Source organism: Cryptotermes secundus, unplaced genomic scaffold (assembly GCF_002891405.2).
Source record: "Cryptotermes secundus unplaced genomic scaffold, Csec_1.0 scaffold117, whole genome shotgun sequence".
NCBI classification, from domain to species: Eukaryota; Metazoa; Arthropoda; class Insecta; order Blattodea; family Kalotermitidae; genus Cryptotermes; species Cryptotermes secundus.
In genome coordinates this window covers 618,776-642,767 of record NW_019737981.1, presented here as the reverse complement: position 1 = coordinate 642,767, position 23,992 = coordinate 618,776, and the positions used below count along the sequence as shown (strand labels likewise).

The 23,992-nt window shown below is 41.0% G+C and overlaps 1 protein-coding gene across 2 annotated transcripts in view; it reads right to left on the bottom strand.

Annotated features, from left to right (window-relative positions):
• Positions 1-3,671: 3,671 nt before the first annotated feature.
• The window catches only part of LOC111870544 (allatostatins), a 200,149-nt gene continuing 179,828 nt past the window's right edge, over positions 3,672-23,992 (bottom strand). For both annotated transcript variants that reach the window (XM_023862912.2, XM_023862910.2), the window contains one exon: positions 3,672-7,106. In XM_023862912.2, the coding sequence (XP_023718680.1) occupies positions 5,958-7,100 (1,143 nt within the window). In that variant the 5' untranslated portion in view covers positions 7,101-7,106 and the 3' untranslated portion in view covers positions 3,672-5,957. The remainder of the gene's footprint in view (positions 7,107-23,992) is intronic.

The following is a 23,992-nucleotide window of genomic DNA, read 5'->3' as shown; positions in this document are numbered from 1 at the left end:
CAGAAAATAGAATTCTTCATAGCCACCGCTGCGAGAACCTGAAATTTTGCAAGGAATTCGTTGGCAGAGGAAATAACCTTCAGTGGCTCGATAGATGGCCGTAGTTGTGATTCGGCTCCCTGGTGATGCCGGTTTCTGGAAGTCGTATTCGCAGCCGCCGAAGGAAAGTATTGCAAACAAAAGCGTTCCATTACAGATGTGGAAAATCTTTATTGTTTGCCTCCTGTTGTGTCATGATGCGTTTTTTTACCGTCAGCACAACAAATTTATCAGAATTTAAACTAATCTTAATATCTCTGTGTTACGTTGGTTGTATTTAGTGACTACTACATGTTTCGATCCATATTTGTAACATCATCAGGCAGTATTCTTAAATACGTCACTCCTTATTGAAGTATCCTATTCCTGTTCTGCATTAGTGTATATTGTTAAAATCGTTGCGATACATGTAATTTTGTCAATTTTTTTATTTTTTATATATTTTAATATATATTCTTGTCCCGTATTTACGGTGTTAGCGTCCGTGTCGTCCTTTGTTGTAGATTGTGATATCTTGTGGGATTCGTTGTGTTTTATATCTGAAAGTAAATAGCGCGTATTGGTATATATTATGCTTTGAGTCATGTGTACCGACATTGCGTGGTGTGGGTGGAAAGCCTAATCAAGGAGATATACATATTTTCTACATACTCCACTGGCCGTCATGTTTATTTGTTGCACATAAAATATTTCATTCAGGAAATGAAGAAACCTGCATAGCAAAAGAGCACAGGCTCAAAAGAAGAAAGTGTTTTTCCATGTGTAAACATTTCATTCCGTTGAGAAACAATGTAAGTCTTAACTGAGACTATATCTTGTGTCATATCCTAAATTGTAGTGAGAACTGTGAACCTATTTTAGAAATTCGATGAAAGATGCTAATTTTTTATTGATAGAGGGGTGGGACTAAGTCCCTTGCACTGCAGCCACTTCTGGCCTATTGTACCAGCCCCAGGCGATAGGTGAGGGCGATTGTGGAGCAATTGGTGAAATGAAGATTGGCAGGGGAAACCGAAGTACTCGGAGAAGACCTGCCCATGGCCACTTTGTCCACCAAAAATCCCACTTGACCAGACCCGGGATCGAACCCTGGCCGCTGCGGTGGGAAGCCAGCGACTAACCGCTTGAGCTATGGCGGGGCCTTAACATACCAAGATAGGAACTAATGTTGAAATTATGTGACTACAATTAGTATAGATTTCGGAGTAATTTGATTCTTGCAAAGAACATAAACACTTGTATATAGATTGGCGGAAGAATATTTTTTATCTGCGTATGGATCTGTTTATGTTATTAACATTTGTTTAGGGCGAAGATTATACAAAATGTCAAATATAATTGGATCAAAAATTGCCCGGAACGCAGTTCTGGTTCCTAGGCTATTCCGTTTTTTTTCCTGTGGCGCTACAGCCCCAATTTGGGCCTAGGCCTACCTCCATGAAACTCTCCGTTTCACTTCGGTTTACTAGATCTTACACATACGGTAGGACTCCTTGGGCGAGTGATCAGCTCGTCGCAAGGCCTCTACCTGTAGACAAACACAGAAAAACGCACACAAACATCCATGCCCTGAGTGGGATTCGAACCCACGATCCCGGGTTCCAAGCGAGTGAAAACAGTGCATGCCTTAGACCGCTCGGCTACCGTGACCTGCCGGGTATTCCGTTTACTGTTTCTAATGATAATATATACTTTTGTCTTCTCGTCTACTGTCTAAAAACATAAAAGTTAGAATATACAAAACTATAATTTTTCCTGTGGTTCTGTACGGGTTCTGTACTTGGTTTCTGACATTAAAGGGGGAACATAGACTGAGGGCGTTGGAGAACAGGGTGTTGAGGAGAATATTTGGACCAAAGAGAGATGAAGTGACAGGAGCTTGGAGAAAACTGCATATGAGGAACTTCACAACTTGTACATTTGTCCAAGTCAAGGAGGAGGAGATGGGCAGGACACGTAACACGAGTGATATTGGTGGGAAAGCCAGAAGGAAAGAGACCACTGGGAAAAACAAGATGTAGGTGGGTGGAGAATACTAAAATGGATCTTAGAAGAATAGGATGGAATGGTATGGATTGGATTTATCTGGCTCAGGATAGGGACCAGTGGATGGCTCTTGTGAACACGGTAATGAACTTCAGGATTCCGTAAAATGTTTGGAAGTTCTAGAGTAGCTGCATAATTGATGGCTCCTCAAGAAGGGCTCTTCTCCATGAGTGAGCGAGTGATTGAATGGCAATATCTAGGCTTGTTTTGATATTTTTAATATATAAATATATAATATAATTGATATCCCTACAATTCAGACAGTCGGTACTATGTAATAACAATCGTCCAAGAAGAACGGATGATTGGAGTGCAAATGAATAATAGATACATTAGATTAAAAGGTAGAAGAGGGGCTTCATTATGGGCTGGGATGTCTCAGTCGGTAAAATGATTAGCCTGTGGGCTAGATGACTAGGAAATTGCATACCGGCAAGTGTAAGAGACTTTTAAGCATAGCACCCCTGAGGTCCACAAAATTTCCTAACCAATTAGCACTGGGAGGGTCTTGCCCCGGGGGTAAAAGCATTAGTGTGAAGCAGACAGCTATGTCCATCCAGTGCCGAGGCTGAGAATACATGGATCTGTACCTCCACTCTCCATTTGTCTTCGTGGCGTATAGGGATAGCTTTACCTTATGAAGCTTGTTCATCGAGCTGTTGTAAGTAATTGGCTGTCTTGTTATTGAGAATATGTCAATATATCGGTGGTAATTAAGATAATGTTGGGGTACTGCCAGTAACTTGTCGTGCCGACCCTGTAAAGTTTAGGATGTAAGATTTTAGGCTTTCACGGCGGTGACTATTAAGAAAGCAGTCTTCTGGGATTTGGCACCGTGTATATGTGGTGTTAANCTTTCTGTTGGAACTGTAATAGGGACTTAATGGAATAATACACGTAAACATGTTATCGTTCTTCTCGTCCATGGGATAAAGGATTATTCTGTATTGTAATGGAATTATCGTTTTCAAACATCATACACATTTTTGTTCAATGTTATATTTGGTAACAATTCCAGAAACAATAATTTACAGTCCTTTTGAAAAGTGTAAATCTGTTGGATTGACATATTCCAAAATGCCACAATTGTTTCATTAATTGGAACAGACTCGGAATACCTTGCAAGAAATATCCTTTATTAAACATCCTTTATTTATATCCTTTATTATTGAAATTTCTTCAATTAATTTTTAAAATTATATGTTTACTTACTCTTTAATATACAGAAGTAATATGATGCAGTGGTCCTCACTGTTGCCTTACTTGTTAGGAATGTTCGCCCTTTGTTAATGAATCTCCCACTCAGTTTTACCATGGTAACAAAGAGTACTGTTGTGTTGAAGAGGTCTTTCACTAGTATCATTATTATAACAGATATTCTGGCGCTGTACTGTTTGTGACAGCGTCGTTGAATAGCCAACTAAGAAAACTGTAGTAGATTTTCGATATTGTTTGTTATTTACGGTAATTTATCCAATCAGAGATGCCAGTTTATCTCACTGTCATATCGTGGTGTTGGAATAAGAAAAAAAAGAAGGAAACTGTTTGAATTACCCCGCCAATTAGTGAATGCCATTCATGTGTCGGTAAAGAGGATATTTTGCGTCACAAAAACGAAATAATATTATACATGCGAAGATATGTTTGTGACATTTTCATTATTATTTTTCCTTATATTTTGTGTTATATTTAATACCGAATTCGACAAACAGCAATGGGTACTCAGTAGTTCCAGGAACTACCTCCCAATTGATTGTTGGCGAATTGTATACGCGCATGTTTGTTTCATGTGAAGTAGCATCGAAAATGCGCTGGAATGTAATACGAGTAAGCATTCAATTTTCGGGGAGCAGCAAGTCACAGCCACTTTCACTGACTGAAGTAAGTAAATATCTTTCTCGATTTCTAAATATTGCGATATGCCTTAAAATATTAGCGTATTCAGTTGTTAGTCAGAGTCATGGACACCAACAATACAAACTTAAATTTAAAGTGCACTGTTACCACAAACGCAGATATTTTGTCACCATCCTATCTTTTATATCATCAATCTTTTATAAACGAAATTTTGTTGGTACATTCATTTTATTCTGTTTTAAATTTTTACCAGTATAACATAAATATTATACACTTCAAATATTTCCAGCAGAGACACTGCCTTTTCTGCTATTGAGGATTCGTTTCCATTTACGTAATTAGGTAGATTAAAAACAACATAAATTTCAAATTTAAATCAAAATATTTCTAATATGTATAGCAAGAATTCGGCTACGTAACAGATCTATTCACTTGTTACCGATCACTGGAATTACATCGAGATCCACGTCATGTTGTGAACTGATCTGAAAAACAGCGATGGTTAAAATTGAACAGTAAGTTCTTCGCGATGACACATGTACCATCTGACGATGATTTGTATACTGGCTATTTTTTTTCAGGTTACACAGTATGCCTATGTATCACTTTGTTCCTCTTTGGATTGTATTGTGCACATATATACAAAATATACTTTAATGGTTCATCTAATTGCTTAAAGTTTGTCGAAACTTATGTAAATCTGACCTTAAATGTTAGCAAAAGTTCCTACTTATCTGACTTAACACAGCACCCTCCCTGTGTGTGTGAGAGAGAGAGTTTGAATGGCTGAAGAGTGAAATCTTTTTGCAAGTTTTGTATCCGTATTTTTTCAGATGTAACCGTGTGACAGCGCTGTGTGTAGGTTCTGCATTAAAGAAATGGGAACACTGGTTTTCATATTTCATACGGATAACTATAAGTGCACACTGCAAAATGATTTTATAAGTTCCCAATGTCACAAATTTGATTACACATGAATAGCAGTATTTCTGCAGAATGTAACAAGAAATCTAATGGGAAATAAATTATATGCCTTTGTCGAAATTGCTGCCATATGGAGAGAAATTTATTCTGTTACTAAATTACGACTCACAATTTTTCACAGCTGTTCTTCACTGGACTCTTTAATTTATATTGAAATAGCAGTATGTGAACAATTTGAATATATGAATGATGAATTTGGGATGCAATTAAGACTTGGAACAGTGGCTAAAATATGGGGTACTTAGGTCGACTAGTGAAATATGTGAAGAAGTGTGAACACTGGCACAAACGTGTGGAAAAGTAATGAGGAATGGCATTGGAAAATTTCAGAACTCTTTCTGTAGTTTGAAGATAGAGGCCATAATATTCAATGGTATGCATAAAACTTAGAGGCCATAATATTCAATGGTATGCATAAAACTGTAAATAATTGAAGTGTATGCGCGTACAGGAAGGTCAGTTGCACAGAATGCAAACGCAAATACGTCCATAAACTTTGCTTTTATTATCATCTTTGCAAACAAGAGTTCACTGAAATATCCTTAATGTATACTGCCATCTCTGATCGAAAATCTTCTCTCTGTGGACTTGCCTTGTAGTACCAAGCCTCACAATTTGATTTGTCTGCAATTATGCAGAGAATGGGCGGAGTGTCGGTTGGCCTCATCATGTCAGTCTGTGCAACTCGGTACCTTAGCAACTGAGCAAGACATGACTATTGGCAACATTGTCCAGTGAGCGAGACATTAAGGAGGTAACACAAATTGATTACACCATTACGTAAGCTTTGATGTATTTTAATAACAAGTTAAATGATTAGCTATCTGCCCTTTTATAGAATGCAGTAGTTTCACTGTAGATGGCTTCATTTAGAATTAATGATTTCGGGTTGTATGTTTTGAAAATATTATATGTTTCTTTATTTTATGTACGTTTAGAGTCTATAATTTTATTAGAGAGGCATAGAAAGGGGAGAAAATTATCGGTTGGTGTTTGATAATGATTGGTTTCGGGGAAATCGAAATAAAATTCTAATGCTCCGAGCGCTTTCCTATGCCAAAATCGTACATTGGGATTCGTTTACCGATGCCAAAATTGTAAGGTCGACGGACAAGTCTTGAGAACTCTTCGTCGGCCTCTTCGTCGTCTTCGTTACCGTCAAGTGATGATGACAGCAAATCATACGCTCGTTTGCCGAGGCCGAAGGCATAGTGAAGACTTCGTTTCACTCTTCTTCCAGAGAGGTCATAGCCTTCGGCAGTCCCGTTCTTCCTACTTTCATCCTTGTGGCTCGTCTCCTTTTCCTGTTCTTCACTCCTTACTGCCTCCAGTTCGCTGGGAAGCACCTCACGTTTTCCCAGACCAAAGGCAAACCTGTGTCCTTGTGACGCTCGCTTTCCTTCCTCTTCAATTTCGTCTTCAAATTCCTTGAAATCAGTGTCATCAGATCTTTTTCCGAGGCCAAAATTGAAACGGCTTCCAGACTGTCTTCCAGAACTGACAGGTCTCTTTCCCAGTCCGAAAGAGAACAGCCGGCCGTCAGGACGTTTACCAAGTCCGAAACTATATAAAGAACCCCCTCTCTTACCAAGACCGAACCCGTAGAGTCGCTGAATTCCTGAAGAAGGACTTCTCTTTCCAATTCCGAAACTGTAGGGTCTGGCCCTCTTCCCTAGACCAAACGAATACAGCCTCTCGCGTTTATCCATGAAGTCCACATCCGGATCTTCAATCTCCTCATCTTCATCTTCGGGTTCTTCTTCTTGGACATAATCTTCGTAGTCCCGTTTGCCGAGACCAAAGGAATACAACCTGCCGTCAGCTCCTGCACGTTTACCCAGCCCAAAGCCGTACATTTTGCTTCTTTTCCCAAGGCCGAAGTTGTAAACAGGCAGTCGCTTGTATTCGGAGACGTAGCTGTAAGCACGCTTCCCCAGACCGAAGTCGTAAAGTCGTTTGACGAAATCCAGTTCGGAATTGTCGGCCGCAGATGATTCTTCAAGGTGAGGCAGAAGATCAATTTCGCCGCCTGAACCGGATGAAGATTCCTCAGGAGCCTCGGGAGTGCCAGGGGTGGCTGATACTGTGCCAAGGGCCAACACGCACATATGCAGCGGAAGTACACATAGGAGGCTCAGATGGAGAGACACTGAACATGGCTTCAGACCCAGCATTGCTACCTGCAATCAGAAATAACAGAAAACACTGGTCAGTTTTCCGAAGGCACAGAAATAAGCTCCTCAAAATTATACTCTTCATCTGATTTTATTTGTTGTTTTGGATCTCCTTAAGATTTTCACAATATTAAAAATGTGATTGTAAATTTGGTTGCGTGTCTTATTACATTAGTTTCGGGAGACCCAGACAGTGAACTGATCATGGTGTATAGAATTAGTGGGTTTTTGGACTTTTTCCATTGTCCGGAATTTATGTAATTGAGGACACGACGTTTCGGAAACTGGATCTGTTTCCGTCTTCAGGTGAGAAGGGAAGCCCCTTAGAAATAGCTAACCTCAATCAACAGAGGACACGACATTTCGGAAACGATCTGTTCCGCCTTCAGGCGAGAAAGGAAGACACCTACTCAGTTATGCCCCTTAAAAAGAGCTAATATCACTCACTGGACGTGATTGAGATTAGCTCACCTGAGTAGGTGTCTTCTTTTCTCACTTGAAGACGGAAACAGATCCAGTTTCCGAAACGTCGTGTCCTCTATTACCTAGAATTTCGGACGATGGACAAAGTCCAAAAACCCAGTAATTCTGTGTGTCATCCACCAGCGTTAGAACCCCTTAAGTTCTACTTGAACATGGTGTATTATGAACAAAACATTTTGCAATGTGCCAGTTATAGTGCATAAAATCTGCAACAGCGAATCAGTGAACATTAACAGAAATTAACATTGAGTACAAAAGCCAATTTGAAGGTAGTTGAAATGTCACAGAGACAATAAAGACACTCGTAATAACGATTTCTATTCCAGTTGGCTATAATAACCGTTTGAATGGTCAACAGACCAGAATAACAGAGGGCTTAGCCATGTCATATGTATGACGAATTACGTAAGTGCAGTCCTCAGTCTACATTATTCATACATAGTCGTATTATTAATTTCTTGCTAATATACTTAGAGTGAATCGAACTGAGCACCAGGGTTCACATAAACAGAGCAATGAATTAAACTATAACAAATAGTACTGCCTTTCGGAAAACTTTATCGTACTGAAATTCAGGATGCATTTTCATTTTCGTCCATAATTAAAAGCATTTTATGGTAGTAATAAAATGATAAAGGTAAATTTTCCAGGAATTGTGTTACATTCATTTTCTGGAAGTTACGACCACTAGCAGTTCAGCAATAAGCGCTGCACACAATTTAAGCCTTGTCGGTTCAAGATATTCAATAATAAATAAAACATATTATTGCAAGATCAGTCAATAATGTAATATCACAAGCATTCATAATTTGTTTTGTAAGATTTATGGTTTTCACGTCGGTAACTATGAAGAATGCCGTCTTCTGGGATGTGGGGCCGTGTACATATTGCGTAAACCGACGATTCGGAGGAACGTATCGCCTCCATCTTCAGGGTATAAAAATCCACGAGCGAGGAACCAGCGTGAGCAGGTGGCTAGCCACCTGGTTCCTCGCTCGCGGATTTTTATACCCTGAAGATGGAGGCGATACGTTCCTCCGAATCGTCGGTTTACGCAATATGTACACGGCCCCACATCCCAGAAGACGGCCTTCTTCCTAATTTGTTTTGTTTCCAAAGTTATTATAATAAGCAGCAACTTCATAGACGCCTACAAACGAATTAGGAAATACACGTATCAAACAAATATTGAATTTAACGTACCAGTTTTTATTTCGTAGACCTGAAGAAGGCTTTTGACAGTATAAAACTGGAAGGCGTATTGAACATATTGAAGAAGATAAATTTGTCAAGAAATATATACAGCATTAATAGAGAAATTTATAACAAAATCAAGCACTAATTAAAACCGGAAGTAGTGTATCGGCAGGAATACCAGTTCAAAAAGGCGTAAGCCAGGGGGACGGCAGAGTACGCCTAGCAGAGACGGAAGATCAGTTAGAGACTGCTCTAAGAATTCAGGCTAACTTCAGAAAAATGTAATACGTAAATATGAGAAAATAAAACAGAAATCATTAACATTACCCAAATAGCCTATGAGAGTGAAATTGGGAGAATTGATTAATTAAGCACCACGCCATGAAGAAATTTGTGGGAGTGCCTGTATAGCTCCAATATTCTTGACCTCGGTACTAGATGGAGGTGAATGGCCAGCTTCACGTCCCAGCTGTTTTAACCCCGGAGAAAAATTTCCAGTAACCATTGCATAGAGAGATACCTGGGACTCATAACCCGTCCGGTTGCCGTGCAGTAGATGAAGTCTTAGTACTGACCTGTTAGCAACTAGAATTGTTTCTCGTGATTTATCTATCTTCCCAGGCGAATTCCATGACTTCAGGGCTATCTTCAAATGAGCTCTGAAACCCTATTTCCATATCTTATTCCTCAAGCATCATAACTTTCTCATCAAGTCCGATTATAAATTCAGCAAAACTTCTCCGAGACCACCGACCGATCCGTTCATAACTGGATTTTTATTGGAGTCTTTTCTAAATGGGAGGCGAGATAAATTGTGTATTATAGTACAGTAAACAACATACATAGTACGTATTACATAACAATTTTAGTGCACGAATTTATTCCCCGTAATATTACTTTACGTGCCGGTCACGGTAGCCGAGCGGTGTAAGGTCTGCACTGTCTTCACTCGCTCAGAAGCCGAGATCGTGGGTTCGAATCCCACTTAGGGCATGGATGTTTGTGTGCGTTTTCTGTGTTTGTGTACAGGTAGAGGCCTTGCGACGAGCTGATCACCCGCCCAAGGAGTCCTACCGAACGTGTAAGATCTAGAAAAACCGAAGTGAACGGAGAGTTTCATGGAGGTAGGCCTAGGCCCACTGGGGCTGTAGTGCCAATGAAAAAGAAAATTACTTTACATGAATAACAGATACAGTAGGTAACGTCATTCAGGTGTTAATAATTAAGTAAAAATATACATAGATACGTACATATGCACATGTATATATATATATATATATGTCCACTCGGCACATCGGCCAATGATTGGCCTATTGTACATGCCAAGGGTGATTATGACGATGGAGAATTCGGTGGAGTGAAGATTGGCAAGGGAAAACGAAGTACTCGGAGAAAACCCGCTACAGCGCCACTTTGACCACCACAAATCCCACTTAAGTAGACCCGGGCTCGAACCCGGGCCGCCGCTGAGGGAAGCCAGCGACTAACCGCTGGAGCTATGGCGCGGCCCATGACGAATGGATAGAATTAGAAATGAAAGAATGAGGGCAAGAATGGTAATGGAAACACAACAGCAGTTAAGATGTTAACAGCCACATCGTGTGAATGCAGGGCAACCGAATTGCTGGGCAGGTTGCAGATTTGAACTCGCAGGGGAACATGAGGCGCGGTGGCCCAGTCAGCATATGGGAGGGTGGGATTGGTGACAGCGTGCAGAGAAGAAACTTCAAGTGGAAGAATATTTCGTTCGAGAGCCCTGGAGAGCGTCGGGGAAAACGTGTCTAGGCGTTGAGGAAAACTGTGTAGTCACAGAAAATTCCTTTAATAATAAATAAGCCAAATTCTTTAGGTTTCAAGAACATAATTAATAGTTCCCACGCAAACAGAATTAACACCAAACTCCGCGCGTGCTTAAACCCAGCAGTAGTTGGCTGCTGGTGGCCAGCTTTATGTTCATAAAGATTTATCTATTTGGTAAAATCTCTGTTGCTAGTTAGAATGGTGGTTGGCTGGGTCCTCAGACCGTGTAAAGAGAAACCAGCTTCTCCTACCAAACAGTGGAAGCAGTGGGCATTCCCTTCCATGTCAGTTATAGTTCGAATTATAAAAAAATATTCTCTTTCATTTATTGGAGAGATTCGTGGTTTTCCTCTGTCTCTCGCGCTACACTACTACTTTGAACTGAGCAGAATCTGTATCATTCGTGCTTACCACCCCACCTGCCTCACCGTAGCTAATTCATATGCTGTAGGCTTGCGTATGTTGTTGCTGAGGTCATGGATTTTGTTTCTTCAACGCAGGAATCGATTGAGCGAAGTGGCATATGGGAGTTCTTTTTTTCAGGGCCGAATTTAACATCGAGCAGGCAGGTGGGTCTTCCCTAAGTCCCTTTGAAAGAGAAATAGAATCTATAGATTTTGTTGTCATTTTCGTCTCTAAAATCACTAAAAGTTACTTCACATGTTCAGTTACACGAAATAAAGAAAAAAAAAACGAATTGTTACGACCGGAATTGGTTCTTGCTGACAGGACCCTAGACATTTTAATTTCTCCTGAGCCCCGAAAACTGTAAATCCGACCCGGCATTTTTCAGTTTTCTTCAGTCAAAACACCATCAATGATAATCAGTTCCGGGGCAAGCTTAAATACAGTGCTAGACGACGACTAATGCTCACCCCCCCCCAAGTTAAAACACGTAGTCTTCTCAAAACTTCGTCAGAATTAATGACGCAAAATACCAGACACCGAGAACAAAATTTTATTGTCGAAATTGTTAAAAACAATTGCATTTACATTATTATATAACATGTTTAGATGACTACCAAATGTTTCGCGACATGAACAATAGAGCAGCGGAAACTAATTTTCATTTACCAAAGAAGAATGGTTTGTAAAATTTTCTCCCCTAAAACGCTTCGCCTCTGTTCTGGCAATTGTCTGAATTCTAATTAAGGACGCAGGTTTTACGCTTTGGGTCGTTAATTAAATCGTTAAACAATTTTAACCAACTTCGGTGTTATTTATTGTTATGATTCGAACACGAGAATGACCTCCGAAGTTTTGTAAATTCACAGCATGAAGCATAAGGCAATTATATGAAAAGCATAAGCGTAGCGACTTTTGAAACTAATTAATCGATCGGCCATCTGCATGGTACTAAGCTTTTCTCGAAAAGTCTATATGCTTTTTTCAGTTCATAAATAAAAGTTCTCAATTTCGTGGAAGGTTCATTGATGTTTTTACGAAAGCTTATCATTAGACTGTATCCTTGATCAGTAAAATTGAGTCCAGAACCTCGCACTTGTTGCCTCCAACACTGAGATCCCTTTTAATATTATCCGCTCATTTTACATTCCAAGTTGGTGTCATCCTGCGAGATAGTCCGAACAAATTGGTACAGTGTGGATCCATTATCCGAAAAAATTAGAAGCAAAGGCTTTCTGCATTATTGGTCCATTAACCAAATAATGCGTGAACATACATTCAGTAGCTGACAGAAGTAATTCTTCCACCTATTCAAAATATTATGGGAATCTGCAAGCAGATCACCATTCTCAGCTTTCACTAAGTTACTTCTAGGTTGGCAATTCCTCATAAAATTCATTTATTACTCTATAGAGGTCTCTAATATACTTTTCCTTATTTTTCTTTGAAAGCTTATTGATTTTGTCTTTCAGATATTCTCTCTGTTTTTCCTGAAATGCCTGTTGGCTTCAAGTCGTAAGGCGCGTCCACATTACTCGTGCTCGTGCGACTCGCTATGCTCGCGAGTAATGTGGACGATATGACAAGTCACGAGACAAGCAAATTTTTAATTTTTAATTTAAAAACTATAGCCAATAAATTAAAATACGACTACAGCCTATACACACCACGAGTAAATATACGGATCCTCACGCGCCGAAGCCTGGCGAGCAACTGAAGTAGTGTGGACGAAGATTTGCGAGCACAAGAAAAAGCCAGACGAGTCTCTCGACGAGCACAAGCCTGGCGAGCACGAGCACGAGTAATGTGAACGCGCCTTTATATTGTTCAGATTATTCTCATTTATTTCGTTTGGATCCTGTAACCATTGCAACTTGGCTTACTTCCTTTTATCTAATAATTTCGAGCATTATTCTTCGAACCATGATGTATGCTTCTTCAATTAACCTGAGCATCTAAGTTTTCCAAAGCCGCGAACCTATTTGAGATCTCAACACGATACTGCTCTTTACCCTCTACCTCGTTTAATTTCTTGAGATTGAACCTCTCCATATGAACTCTGTGCGCTGTTTGTTTACTCGCTACCAGTCTCTCCCAGACTTGTGCCACCACCAGGTGGTGGTCAGTATCATAAACTGCTGCTCTGATCGATAGGACCTAACTACACTTAAATGTCGTCCCCTATCAATCGAAGTAATGTCAATTTGGTTGCGAGTCTTTCGATCAGGAGATGTCCAAGTAAATTTATGAATGTTACGATGTGGGAACATTGTACTTTTGTCAGTCAGATTTTCGGATGTGACAAAATGTACTACTCTAACTCCATTATCATTTCTAATTTCGTGCAAATTCTCATTCCCAGTTGTTTGTTTGAAAATGTCTTCCCTACCAACTTTGGCATTGAAATCTCCTAGCAGAATTTTCGTATGTTATTTAGGGAATACGTATATTGAATACTAGTTCTAATTCCTAGTCAAATCTGTCCTTCAAATCATCAGTTTATCCTCTGTTGTTGAATGAACATTCAGAATAATATCACACCAGCGACCTCTTACTATTATAACGTGGATGGCCAGAGCGTTGCTAAGCAACGGCTCTGTAAGTAAACATCAACAATAGAGAGGCTGTTTTCTATAGAGACTTCTTACATTTCACGTACGATATACATGCACATTGAACACTTAAAAACAATTATTTTACCTGAAAGTTGAACAACGAGAGCCAGAATTCACTTTTATCAGAAATATTTAATCTTTTTCAGCAGGTATTTTGAAGTTAGTTGTTCCATGCATTTAACACCTTTTTTGTAGACTTCCCCATATTTTATTTACCTACATCATTTCTGGCTTAGAAATAAAACTTTTTTCTTCAAGTCCTTTAATAAGTTGTCTCTTTAATTGAAACTATTTTTCTCCATTTTCCCCCTTCTTCGGTAAGATCACCAGTGTCTACAGGAAAGATAAGAGCTGGATTTCAGCCTTCCGATTACGAAGGTTTATCCTGTATGTTCATTTAATCCTCGATGATTCATCACCCAAGCTAAAGTGTACACGTAGGATGCTTCCCGCTGTGTGGTTTATGTTATGTTCCCTTGATTAGGTTCAGACACAGATTCTTGGCCCTGGGCACACTCAGTACTTATTTTACCATCATACTATACATTTTCTAATGCTCCTGTTAGAGGCTGTGGAATTATAAATTTTCCAGGACTTTGTTTCGGATACTCGTAAAGAAAATAAACTTCAATTAAATATATTAATAATAGTAATATTGATAGTAATAGTAATAATTCAATTCATTTCGTGTTTATTTACGTGAAAACTTAACAGCACAGTGGCTAAAACATTAATAATAATTAGTAGTAGTAGTAGTAGTAGTAGTAGTAATAATAATAATAATAATAATAATAATAATAATAGTAATAATAAGAGTAATTTATTTTGAGGAATAGATTAAATGCAACATTCTATCAATTTCATTTGCTTTTATTAGTTGCAAAATTCGGTCTGTCCGTGATTGAGGACAAGCTGTGTCTTGCTTGAATAAAATTCAGTTGCTGACAAAATTTTTCGTGTAGTTATGTACAAATTTGTGAATGGTTTTCGTAGTTTTTACAAAGATGCATCATTGTAGCCAATGCGATTGAAGATTTGAGGTTTTCACGGCGGTGGCTATGAAGAATGCCGTCTTCTGGGATGTGGCGCCGTGTAGTTCTTGTGCGAACCGACGTTTCGAAGGAACCTATCGCTTTCATCTGAAGGGTAGAAAAATCCGCGAGCGAGGAACCAGCGTGAGCAGGAGCCTGCAGACACTACAACTGCACGTTCCATTTCCTTCCGTACGCAGTTGCAACATACTCACGAATCAATACACGGTCATTCTGAATTATCTCAATCACCGTGGTTTTAGTCCTCAAGCGAACTATACCGACCGAGCGATCGCCGCTTGTCGGCGAAGTTAGTGGCGTGGTCAATACACGGTCATTCTGAATTATCTCAATCACCGTGGTTTTAGTCCTCAAGCGAACTATACCGACCGAGCGATCGCCGCTTGTCGGCGAAGTTAGTGGCGTGGTCAGCTCAGCGAATCCCCAAGGCCTTTAATTTCGGTTTTCTATATCAGAGCCGTTATTTCCGTGAAATAGCTCCTCAATCATCCTCACGAGGCTGAGTGGACTCCGTTCCAGACTCATTACTTCTCAGAAAAGAATCTGGTAGCACCGGGAATGGAACCTGGACCTCTGGATCTGTAGCCAGGAATTCTGACCACTAGATCACAGAGGCGGTCATTCTGAATTATCTCAAATGCAACAAATAGGTGGAATTTTCGAAGTGAGTTTTTTCATCTCTAGCTATACACGTATATAAGCCATTTCAATTATTTACTCTGCACGGTAAAAACGATTTCACTCTAGATAAACCGTCTCATCAGTGCAATATACGTGTGTTGTCAGCAAAAGTCTGTGACATTGATTGAAGCATGGGCGTCACTCGCTGTATTGCCCGTAAATGCTAACAAACCTCACTGCTACATTAGAAAATAATGACAGAACTCCAAATAAGCTTTTACACAGATAAATAATTGGCAATTTTAAAATGTTTCGGTTAAATCTTGCAAAAATTTATTGTATTAGACATTAAATTTTATTTATCGGTTTGCGGATATACGTGTAAATCCTCTCACTTGTCATTACTGTGGTTTGGTTTACGACGCAGGCACTGTCTCAGATGCTGTAGTGTCGAATGCGAAGATCGTAGTTTGTAAGAAAACGAGGGGTATATAATTGTGAACACTGACTTCAGTACGTACACACACGTGTTTCACAAATGGGGATGCATTCTTTCGAGAACTGCTAGCTCAGTGGCCTTGATGTTCATTTCTTGCAGATCCAGATGTGCTGCTACTAAGCTAAAGTTGTAGGCCGCGCCATAGCTCAAGCGGTTAGTCGCTGGTTTCCCACCGCGACGCCCCGGGTTCGAGCCCGGGTCTGGTCAATTGGGATTTGTGGTGGACAAAGTGGCGCTGGGGCCGATCACGGTAGCCGAGCGGTCTAAGGCCTGCACTGTCTTTGCTCGCTTGGAAACCGGGATCGTGGGTTCGAATCCCACTCAGGGCATGGATGTTTAGTTTGTGTGTGTGCGTTTTTCTGTGTTTGTGTACAGGTAGAGGCCTTGCGACGAGCTGATCACCCGCCCAAGGAGTCCTACCGAATGTGTAAGATCTAGAAAAACCGAAGTGAAAGGAGAAGTTCATGGAGGTAGGCCTAGGCCCAATGGGGTTGTAGTGCCAAGGAAAAAAAAGTGGCGCTGGGGCAAGTTTTCTCCGAGTACTTCGGTTTCCCCTGCCAATCTTCATTCCACCAAATTCTCCATCATTATAATCACCCGGGGCAGGTACAATACGCCAATCAGTGGCCGACGTGCCGAGTGGACTCAGCTGAACTCCACCCCCCAAGCGAATTAAAAAAAAAGAAGGTAAAGTTGACCCTGTACTTAACTAATAAAGCACCACGCCATGAAGGCGTATGAGGGTGGATGTATAGACCCACGTTTTCTTGACGTCGGTACTAGTTGGAGGTGAGTGGTCACCTTCACTCCCTGGCCGCTTTACCCCTGGCGAAAGAACCGCCTTTAGCCACTGGATACGAGGTTGGGTGGACTCCAGAGCCGGTCTGGACCACATGAAGAAGTGAAAATTCTTGACCCCACCGGGGCTCGAACTCCGACCACTTGGTCGCCCAGCCCATAACTGGTACTGCTGTTAGAAATCCAACACAGCAATAGGCCTACAGTGCTGCACGGAGACAGTGTAATTGTCTACTTTGTTACGTTAAGTACACAATATCGAAATATATTTCAAATAAAATATATTTATTGCTGTTATTTGTTGTATTTCACGCGCTGTATAATGCAAATACTCGTTAAAGAGATAAGAATCAAATTTAAGCTTCAACCAAAGTGAAGCTTATCTTCTTATGTTCTGTATACTAACCGGCGTTGAATTCCCTCTACAGTTTTTGACGGACACGGCAATAGGCAACAGAAGGACCGAGCGGAACGGCAGATGCGATCTTCCAACTACGCTTCATTGTGCAAAGGGATCATGTCGGAAGTCTTACAAAATTTGTGTTCCCAGCGTATATTTTCAGTCATCCTTCCGGGGTTTGGATATGTGTTCTAATTTGATGCTTTTCGAATTGCCTCCTTGTCAAATATTCTATAAGCAATTACCACTCCGATCCGAAATACTCCTCTAGCTCATCTTTCTTCAGGATTCGAGCGACAACCAAAACGGCAACAACAAACAATATACTAAGTGGATAAATAGGCCGCGTCATAGCTCAAGCGGTTAGTCGCTGGCTTCCAACCGCGGCGGCCTGGTTTCGATCCCGGGTCTGGTCAAGTGGGATTTGTGGTGGACAAAGTGGCGCTGGGGCAAGTTTTCTCGGAGTACTTCGGTTTCCACTGCCAATCTTCATTCCAGAAATTGCTCCACAAACACCCTCACCTATCATCTGGGGCTGGTACAATAGGCCAGAAGTGGCCGCAGTGGAAGGGACTTAGTCCCACTCCACTAGCAATATGAAAAAAGTGGATAAATCCATATTAGCCAGTTCATCTGAATCACACGTACCGTGCAAAATAATTATGTTTTTCTTGGAGAGGACAGTAAAGAAGCCCAATATTTATGACCAACGCCGCAGTCCGTAATGATCAGTGGTCATTTCAGTCCTGTGTGGGAAATGACTTCATGAATGTGAGTTTAGTTTATGGAGATAAAGTTATCAGGCGACCCCCGCACTATCGAACTAATTGGTTTCTGAATAGCCGTCGTAATGCGAACCCATATTTCCCATCAGCGCACTGATGTAAATTTTAGTTACGTTCCTGGAAACCTATTTCACAACGTAAAATACTAAGACTGATTAAGAAAGGGAACCATGATGGCTCCTGGAGAATTAAAACAAATAATGAACTAGATAAACTAATAAACGGAAGGAAAACAGTTAACTTCATCAAAGACCAAAGAATAAGTTGGCTTGGACACATCTCAGGGTTGGAGGCTGGACGAACAGTTAAGAGAATATATGACTGGCAGCCACACGCTATAAGAAGGAGAGGCCGACCTAAGAACAGACGGAAAGATGACGTAAGGGAAGATCTAAAGGACTCAGGAATTTATAACTGGACAACTCACACACAGGACAGAAGCAGTTGGAAGGAAATTGTTGAGCAGGCCAAAGCGTTCAGGAAATGAAGCTGTCGAGCCTTATGAAGAAGAAGAAGACTAAGAAAGTGGCGCAGAACTAAGTAAAACACAAATTACACGCCTTTAAAAATGAAAAATCACATTCAGTACAGAACTAATTAAAAAAGTACATTTTAAAGTCGTATCACAAACGTTCAGTTCCTCCTTGTTACATGATTTGTTCTTTGTGGAGGCGGAAGGTTATTGAAGAAAAGCAGAAGCGGATTGTACTGCATCTTGCTCGGCTGGAGCGCCGAAATATACACATTTTGACAGAGTAAGACGGCTAGATTTTGGGGGGGCGGGGGGGGGAACTGCTTGGTTGATTGGTAGGTTCGGATTCACGGCGTTTCTCACCGATTGAACTGGCATAGGCTCTTAGAATACATATCCAAGGAGTTTTGGGTCGAAGAATATTTAGTTTTGAGATGACGGATGGAATTCATTTCATTGCGTCGTGCATGGGAGCTGGAGTCATAAGGTAGCGGCTTTTCAGGGTGTCTAGCATGGAAAAATATGTTCGTAAATGTAGAAATTTGTAAGTCAGTGGTCGCCTGTGTATGGAAATTGAAAGTGGTGAAAATTAAGCCATTTTTAATACCAGCTGAAAGAGTAATAACCACACATATGAAACCATCAAGAATGGTGTTTACTGAGCAGGTTGGTATAACGGTGAGGCTGTGCATTGGTACTGAGTTAGAATGTCGGTCGGAACACTGGCTATGCCTACTGACGTGTTTCTCTGTTTCATGACTTTTTCCTCTCCAATTGTTCCCACTTTGGAGCATATAGCTGATTTCTCAGTTTCATGATCATTTTTACAGCCTGTATGACTCCTTGGATGGGTGATCAGCTCGTCACAAGGCCTCTCCCTAAACACAGGACAACACAAACACAGAATATACACATGCACCCACCAAACATCCATGCCTTGTGTGGAGTTCGAACCCACTATCCTGGCTTCCGAGCGAGAGAGAATAGTACATGGCTTAGACCGCTCGGCTACCGTGACCGGCACTTTCATGATTAGTTGCAGATAAATGCCGGGTTAGTAGCTCGACCAGGTCACAACCGTTTCCTTCTAAATCCTTTCAAACTCATTGCTCACCCCCAATCATTCTACCATTTGTGATAGTGCCCAAATATACCACAAACAATGACTTGTTTGCAGATTGCACAAACGAAGTATTTTTATTTATATGCATCTCGTATATGCTACTAATTACAGAATAACTCTTCTGTCATAATGTTTTGAAGTTGACTGAATATTTATTTATTTATTTACCGACGCCTTATGAACTGCACAGGTTAGTCTATATAACCGTGAATAGTAAGATGATTTTGATCCATGAAATTAGAAGGGGTTGTATCTTATTTGGCCCGTCACAGTGACCGCTCGGTCTAAGGCATGAACTCTCTTCGCTCTCTCGAAGGTTGGGATCTTGGGTTCGATTCCCACTTCGGTTTCCCCTGCCAATCTTCATTCCATCAATTGCTCCACAATCACCCTCACCTATCAACTGGGACTGGTACAATAGGCCAGAAGTTGCCGCAGTACAAGGGACTTAGTCCCACCCCACTAGCATTAAAAAAAACGAATACCTCCAAATTTTTCCCTCGAGGGTATGAAATAATTTTATTGACATTTTTCTTGTGGGCCGCAACGGACATTTGGCCTGTATAAAGCACCAGCAGCGCCAATAAGTCCTGTATAAATGCCGTCCGACTTGTTAAAGCCGCATGTGTGAACCTCATATAGGTTAGTGTGTGCACTGTTTTACAGCTGGGGTTGGCGCCCTCCGGTGCTAACTACGTCCCACCCTGCACTTGCTGCTACCGCTGGCGGTGTCGGTTTCCTCATTATCAGACCAAGTAAACATTTCCGTGATGCCTGGAGGATGTTCATTGGGCTGAAACTCATTAATAGCCCAGCGTCCGAACACTGAGCGAGTCGCTTGAAGTACAGAACCGTACTTTGTGCTCTCAAGGATTCGGAGCCAATGTAACTCTGGAATTCATCCATACGAACAGCAAATTTGGCACTAATTTTATATCGATTGATAGTTTCTTTACCGATGACAGTGACCGCGCAGTCGAAAGCATGAAATGTCTTCATTCGCTCGAATGGTGGGATCGTGGGTTCGAATCCTACTCAAGGCATGGATGTTTGTCTGCGTTTACTCTGTGTTTGTGTTGTCCTGTGAAGGTAGCGGCCTTGCAGCGGGCTGATCCCCCGTCCAAGGAATCCTACCGACTGTCCAAGATTAAGAAACTGAAGCAAAACAAAGCGTTTCGCGGATGCCCTATGCCCCAAATTGGAGCAGCGGGAATAAGGATGGATGGATAGATGGGTAGGTAGGTTTCATTGATTGATTGATTGATTGGATTAAACAGCGTTAAACCTTCCAGTGCTACGCGCTATATATCTCGCTTACTTGCTCATGGAGCTGAGCCCTTCCAGAGGAGCCGCCAATTCTGCAGCTACTCAAGAATTTCCAGCATTTTATGGAACCCGAAGGTTCATTACCGTGTTCACAGTCCTCCACTAGTCATCCTGAGCCAGATCAATCCAATCCATACCATCCCATCCTATCTCTCTAAGATCAATTTTAATATTGTCCACCCACCTGCGTCTTGGTCTTCCCAGTGGTCCATTCCTTTTGGCTTTCCTACCAATATCCTATATGTATTCCTCTTCTCCATTCGTGCTACATGCCCTGCTAACCTCATCTCGCTTAGGAGTACTTATTCTTCTTTTTTGGACTCTCCTGCCGTAAGCTAAATTCAATGAAGGAAAGACTCCCACTATTTCTGAACACAGAGATATTGCTTCTATCAATAATATCAGACATGATAGTATTACCTCGTAGTATACAGCCAGATTAAGTTTCATCGGAAGAAACTAGTAAATGCAACACAACTATTGTGTTTATATGAATATACCACGGTCACAAACTCCTACATCTTATTTACTAAATACAAAAGTAATAAAAATAAATAACTTCAATAAATTGAATGGTTTTGGAAAGAAAGCTACATTTGTATTAGAATGCTAAACTTGATGAAATATACTGCTGCTATCTACATGAAAAATCTTCGGCAGACACCATCATCATCATCATCTGCAAGGGTTGAGCTTCTTATCCCATCCCGTCCTCAGACATGAAGCATCTCTGAGGAATGCGTGTATCTTTTTTCTTTACTTGAGCCTCTGCAAAACCCTTACCTATGAGGACCAGGATTTTATTCACGGTTTTCTTCCCTTAGACAGGCTGCCTGCCATGGCTAACGAGGCCTGTCTACCCGACACGTAACCCTGCGAAGGGGCCCATAACGGTATTCCGAAATTTATCTCTGCAGTTTCATTTTTCCCGTATGTCAGACATTGCCTGGCACATTCTCCAATGGAACTGGCGATTTTGTAAAAAAATGGCAATCGTTGTACAGGATAGGAAACATAAATATCGGCAAGACATAAATGTGCCATTTGAAATATTTTTACGTGTTCCGAATGTTTAACTAAATCAAAGAAAACATAACTCTGTGTAATATTAATGACTGCGCAGCAATGTCTTCGCTTCTGCAACAGAATAGGCTGTTTATTTCCATTTATTTTTTTCTGTTCGAATAAAATATTGTTTTTATAAAGAATGAACCCAGTATTATGAAGGCTACAAGATAAATAAGTCATTGAATGAAGAATTAGTTGTAGATACGGTAACTGAAGTAAATCCTTTTTAAATTAATTCATATTGAAATGTATTAGGGGCTTGCTTGACGTATAAAACGGGTTTTGGATTTCATGATCGAATTATTGGACCTTTATAGAACTGGTTACAACAGTTCACAGACTGAACACACTCAAGTTTTTACCGCACAACTGCTCCAACTGAACTGTCAGTAGTCAAAGTCAAAGTCATATTGCGACTGACGGTCAGTCAGTCAGTCAGTCAGTCAGCAAGTCTTGGTATCGAGCACCCTCCTGGGTCTCATATGACCAGATTTTTTTCTTGATATGAAAGTTACTGTCCTGTTCATTTGGGGCGCCCTCTCTGACGAGAGGTCGGGTCTGTCATTTGTCAATCATAGTCTGTATTAGTAAGTTCATTGTCAGTATTTACATATATTTACAATCTAAACTTAATTCCTATTTCTATGTACAATATGTACAAGGCCTCTGTCAATCCAGGCTCGGTACAGCAGATTATGCCCTATTTCTAGTAGTATTCGCTACCACAGTAGCGTAGTCACTTGAACGGTAGTATGCCTGACCGCCGCCAAGTTTAAGCGTCTTATACTTTCTATGTCGGGCTTCGCCTTGTCCGATGTTGCTAACATTCTCATTTTCATGATTTTGTATGACTTCTGCTTGTTTCCTGCATAATTTTGTTATATAGTCATACACGTACGGGATTTTAAATGCCATGTGCAAGTCGCGGACCGGTGTGCACCTTGCAAAATTGCCAATGGTGCGGAGAACCTTGTTTTGCAGGTGCTGCAATTTCACTTGATGGGTGTCTGCCGCGAATTCCCAGGCGGGACTAGCATAAGTGAACTGAACTGAACTGTCAGTAATTTTTGACTTCGTGTTATAAAGCTTCTGGTAGGACCACACAGAAAACACATCCATTGCCTAGCAACGTATATCCTGTTGTTGCGTATTCGTTCCCGCGTAATATGTGTTGCCTAGCAGTGAGTCAGTGGATCACAATATAGAATGTTCCATTCACACCTCCCATATTTTATCAGATCTTAAAACAAAGTATGAATGGTAGGAAAATGAAGCTACAAGAAATACAAGAACAACTAAAAAATTCTTATTTGACACATTAATAAACCTCTACTTGTGCACCATTGGTAGCACGAACAATATCCAATCTGTATTCAATTTCTTGCCGCGTTCTTTCCGACATGTCCGTTGGTACAGTAGCAATCGTTTCACGGATGCGGGCTTGTAAATCTGGGAGTTCATTCACTGGAGCCACGAACACGCGGTCCTTCACGTAACCCCCAGAGGAAGAAATCGAGCGGAGTGAGGTCCGGTGAACGAGGTGGCCACCGAATTGGTTCACCATGGCCAATCCAGCGATCTTGGAAGGTGGCATTGAGGGACCTCCGAACATCCAGCCTCCAATTTGGGGGGCTCCATCTTGTTGGAAGATTATGTTAGGCTGCAGATTGGCTACCTGGGGATACAGGAACTATGCTAACATGTCAAGATATACGCGACCAGAGACTGTAGCTTCACCGAAGAAAGATGGAAATAAAGTTCTTTGAGTTTTTCTTTCATCTAGTGTTAATTTTTTTTCCTGTCGTGCCATAGCCCCAATTTGGGCCTAGGCCTACCTCCATGAAACTCTCCGTTTCACTTCGGTTTACTAGATCTTACACATACGGTAGGACTCCTTGGGCGAGTGATCAGCTCGTCGCAAGGCCTCTACCTGTAGACAAACACAGAAAAACGAACACAAATATCTATGCCCTGAGTGGGATTCGAATCCACGATCCCGGCTTCCGCGCGAGCGAAGACAGTGCATGCCTTAGACCGCTCGCCTACCGTGACCGGCATCTAGTGTTAATTATAATCCATAATTTATCATAATTTGTTCGTAATGATTAATTAAAATGTGGGAGGTTTGAACGGAACATACTGTATAATTCTATATAGCACATTCGTAGTTTCAGACAAGATTTCATTAATATTAAGTTGTCGATCGTGTTGGTATGAAGCAATTACAAGATATGTCATAAAGAGTAAG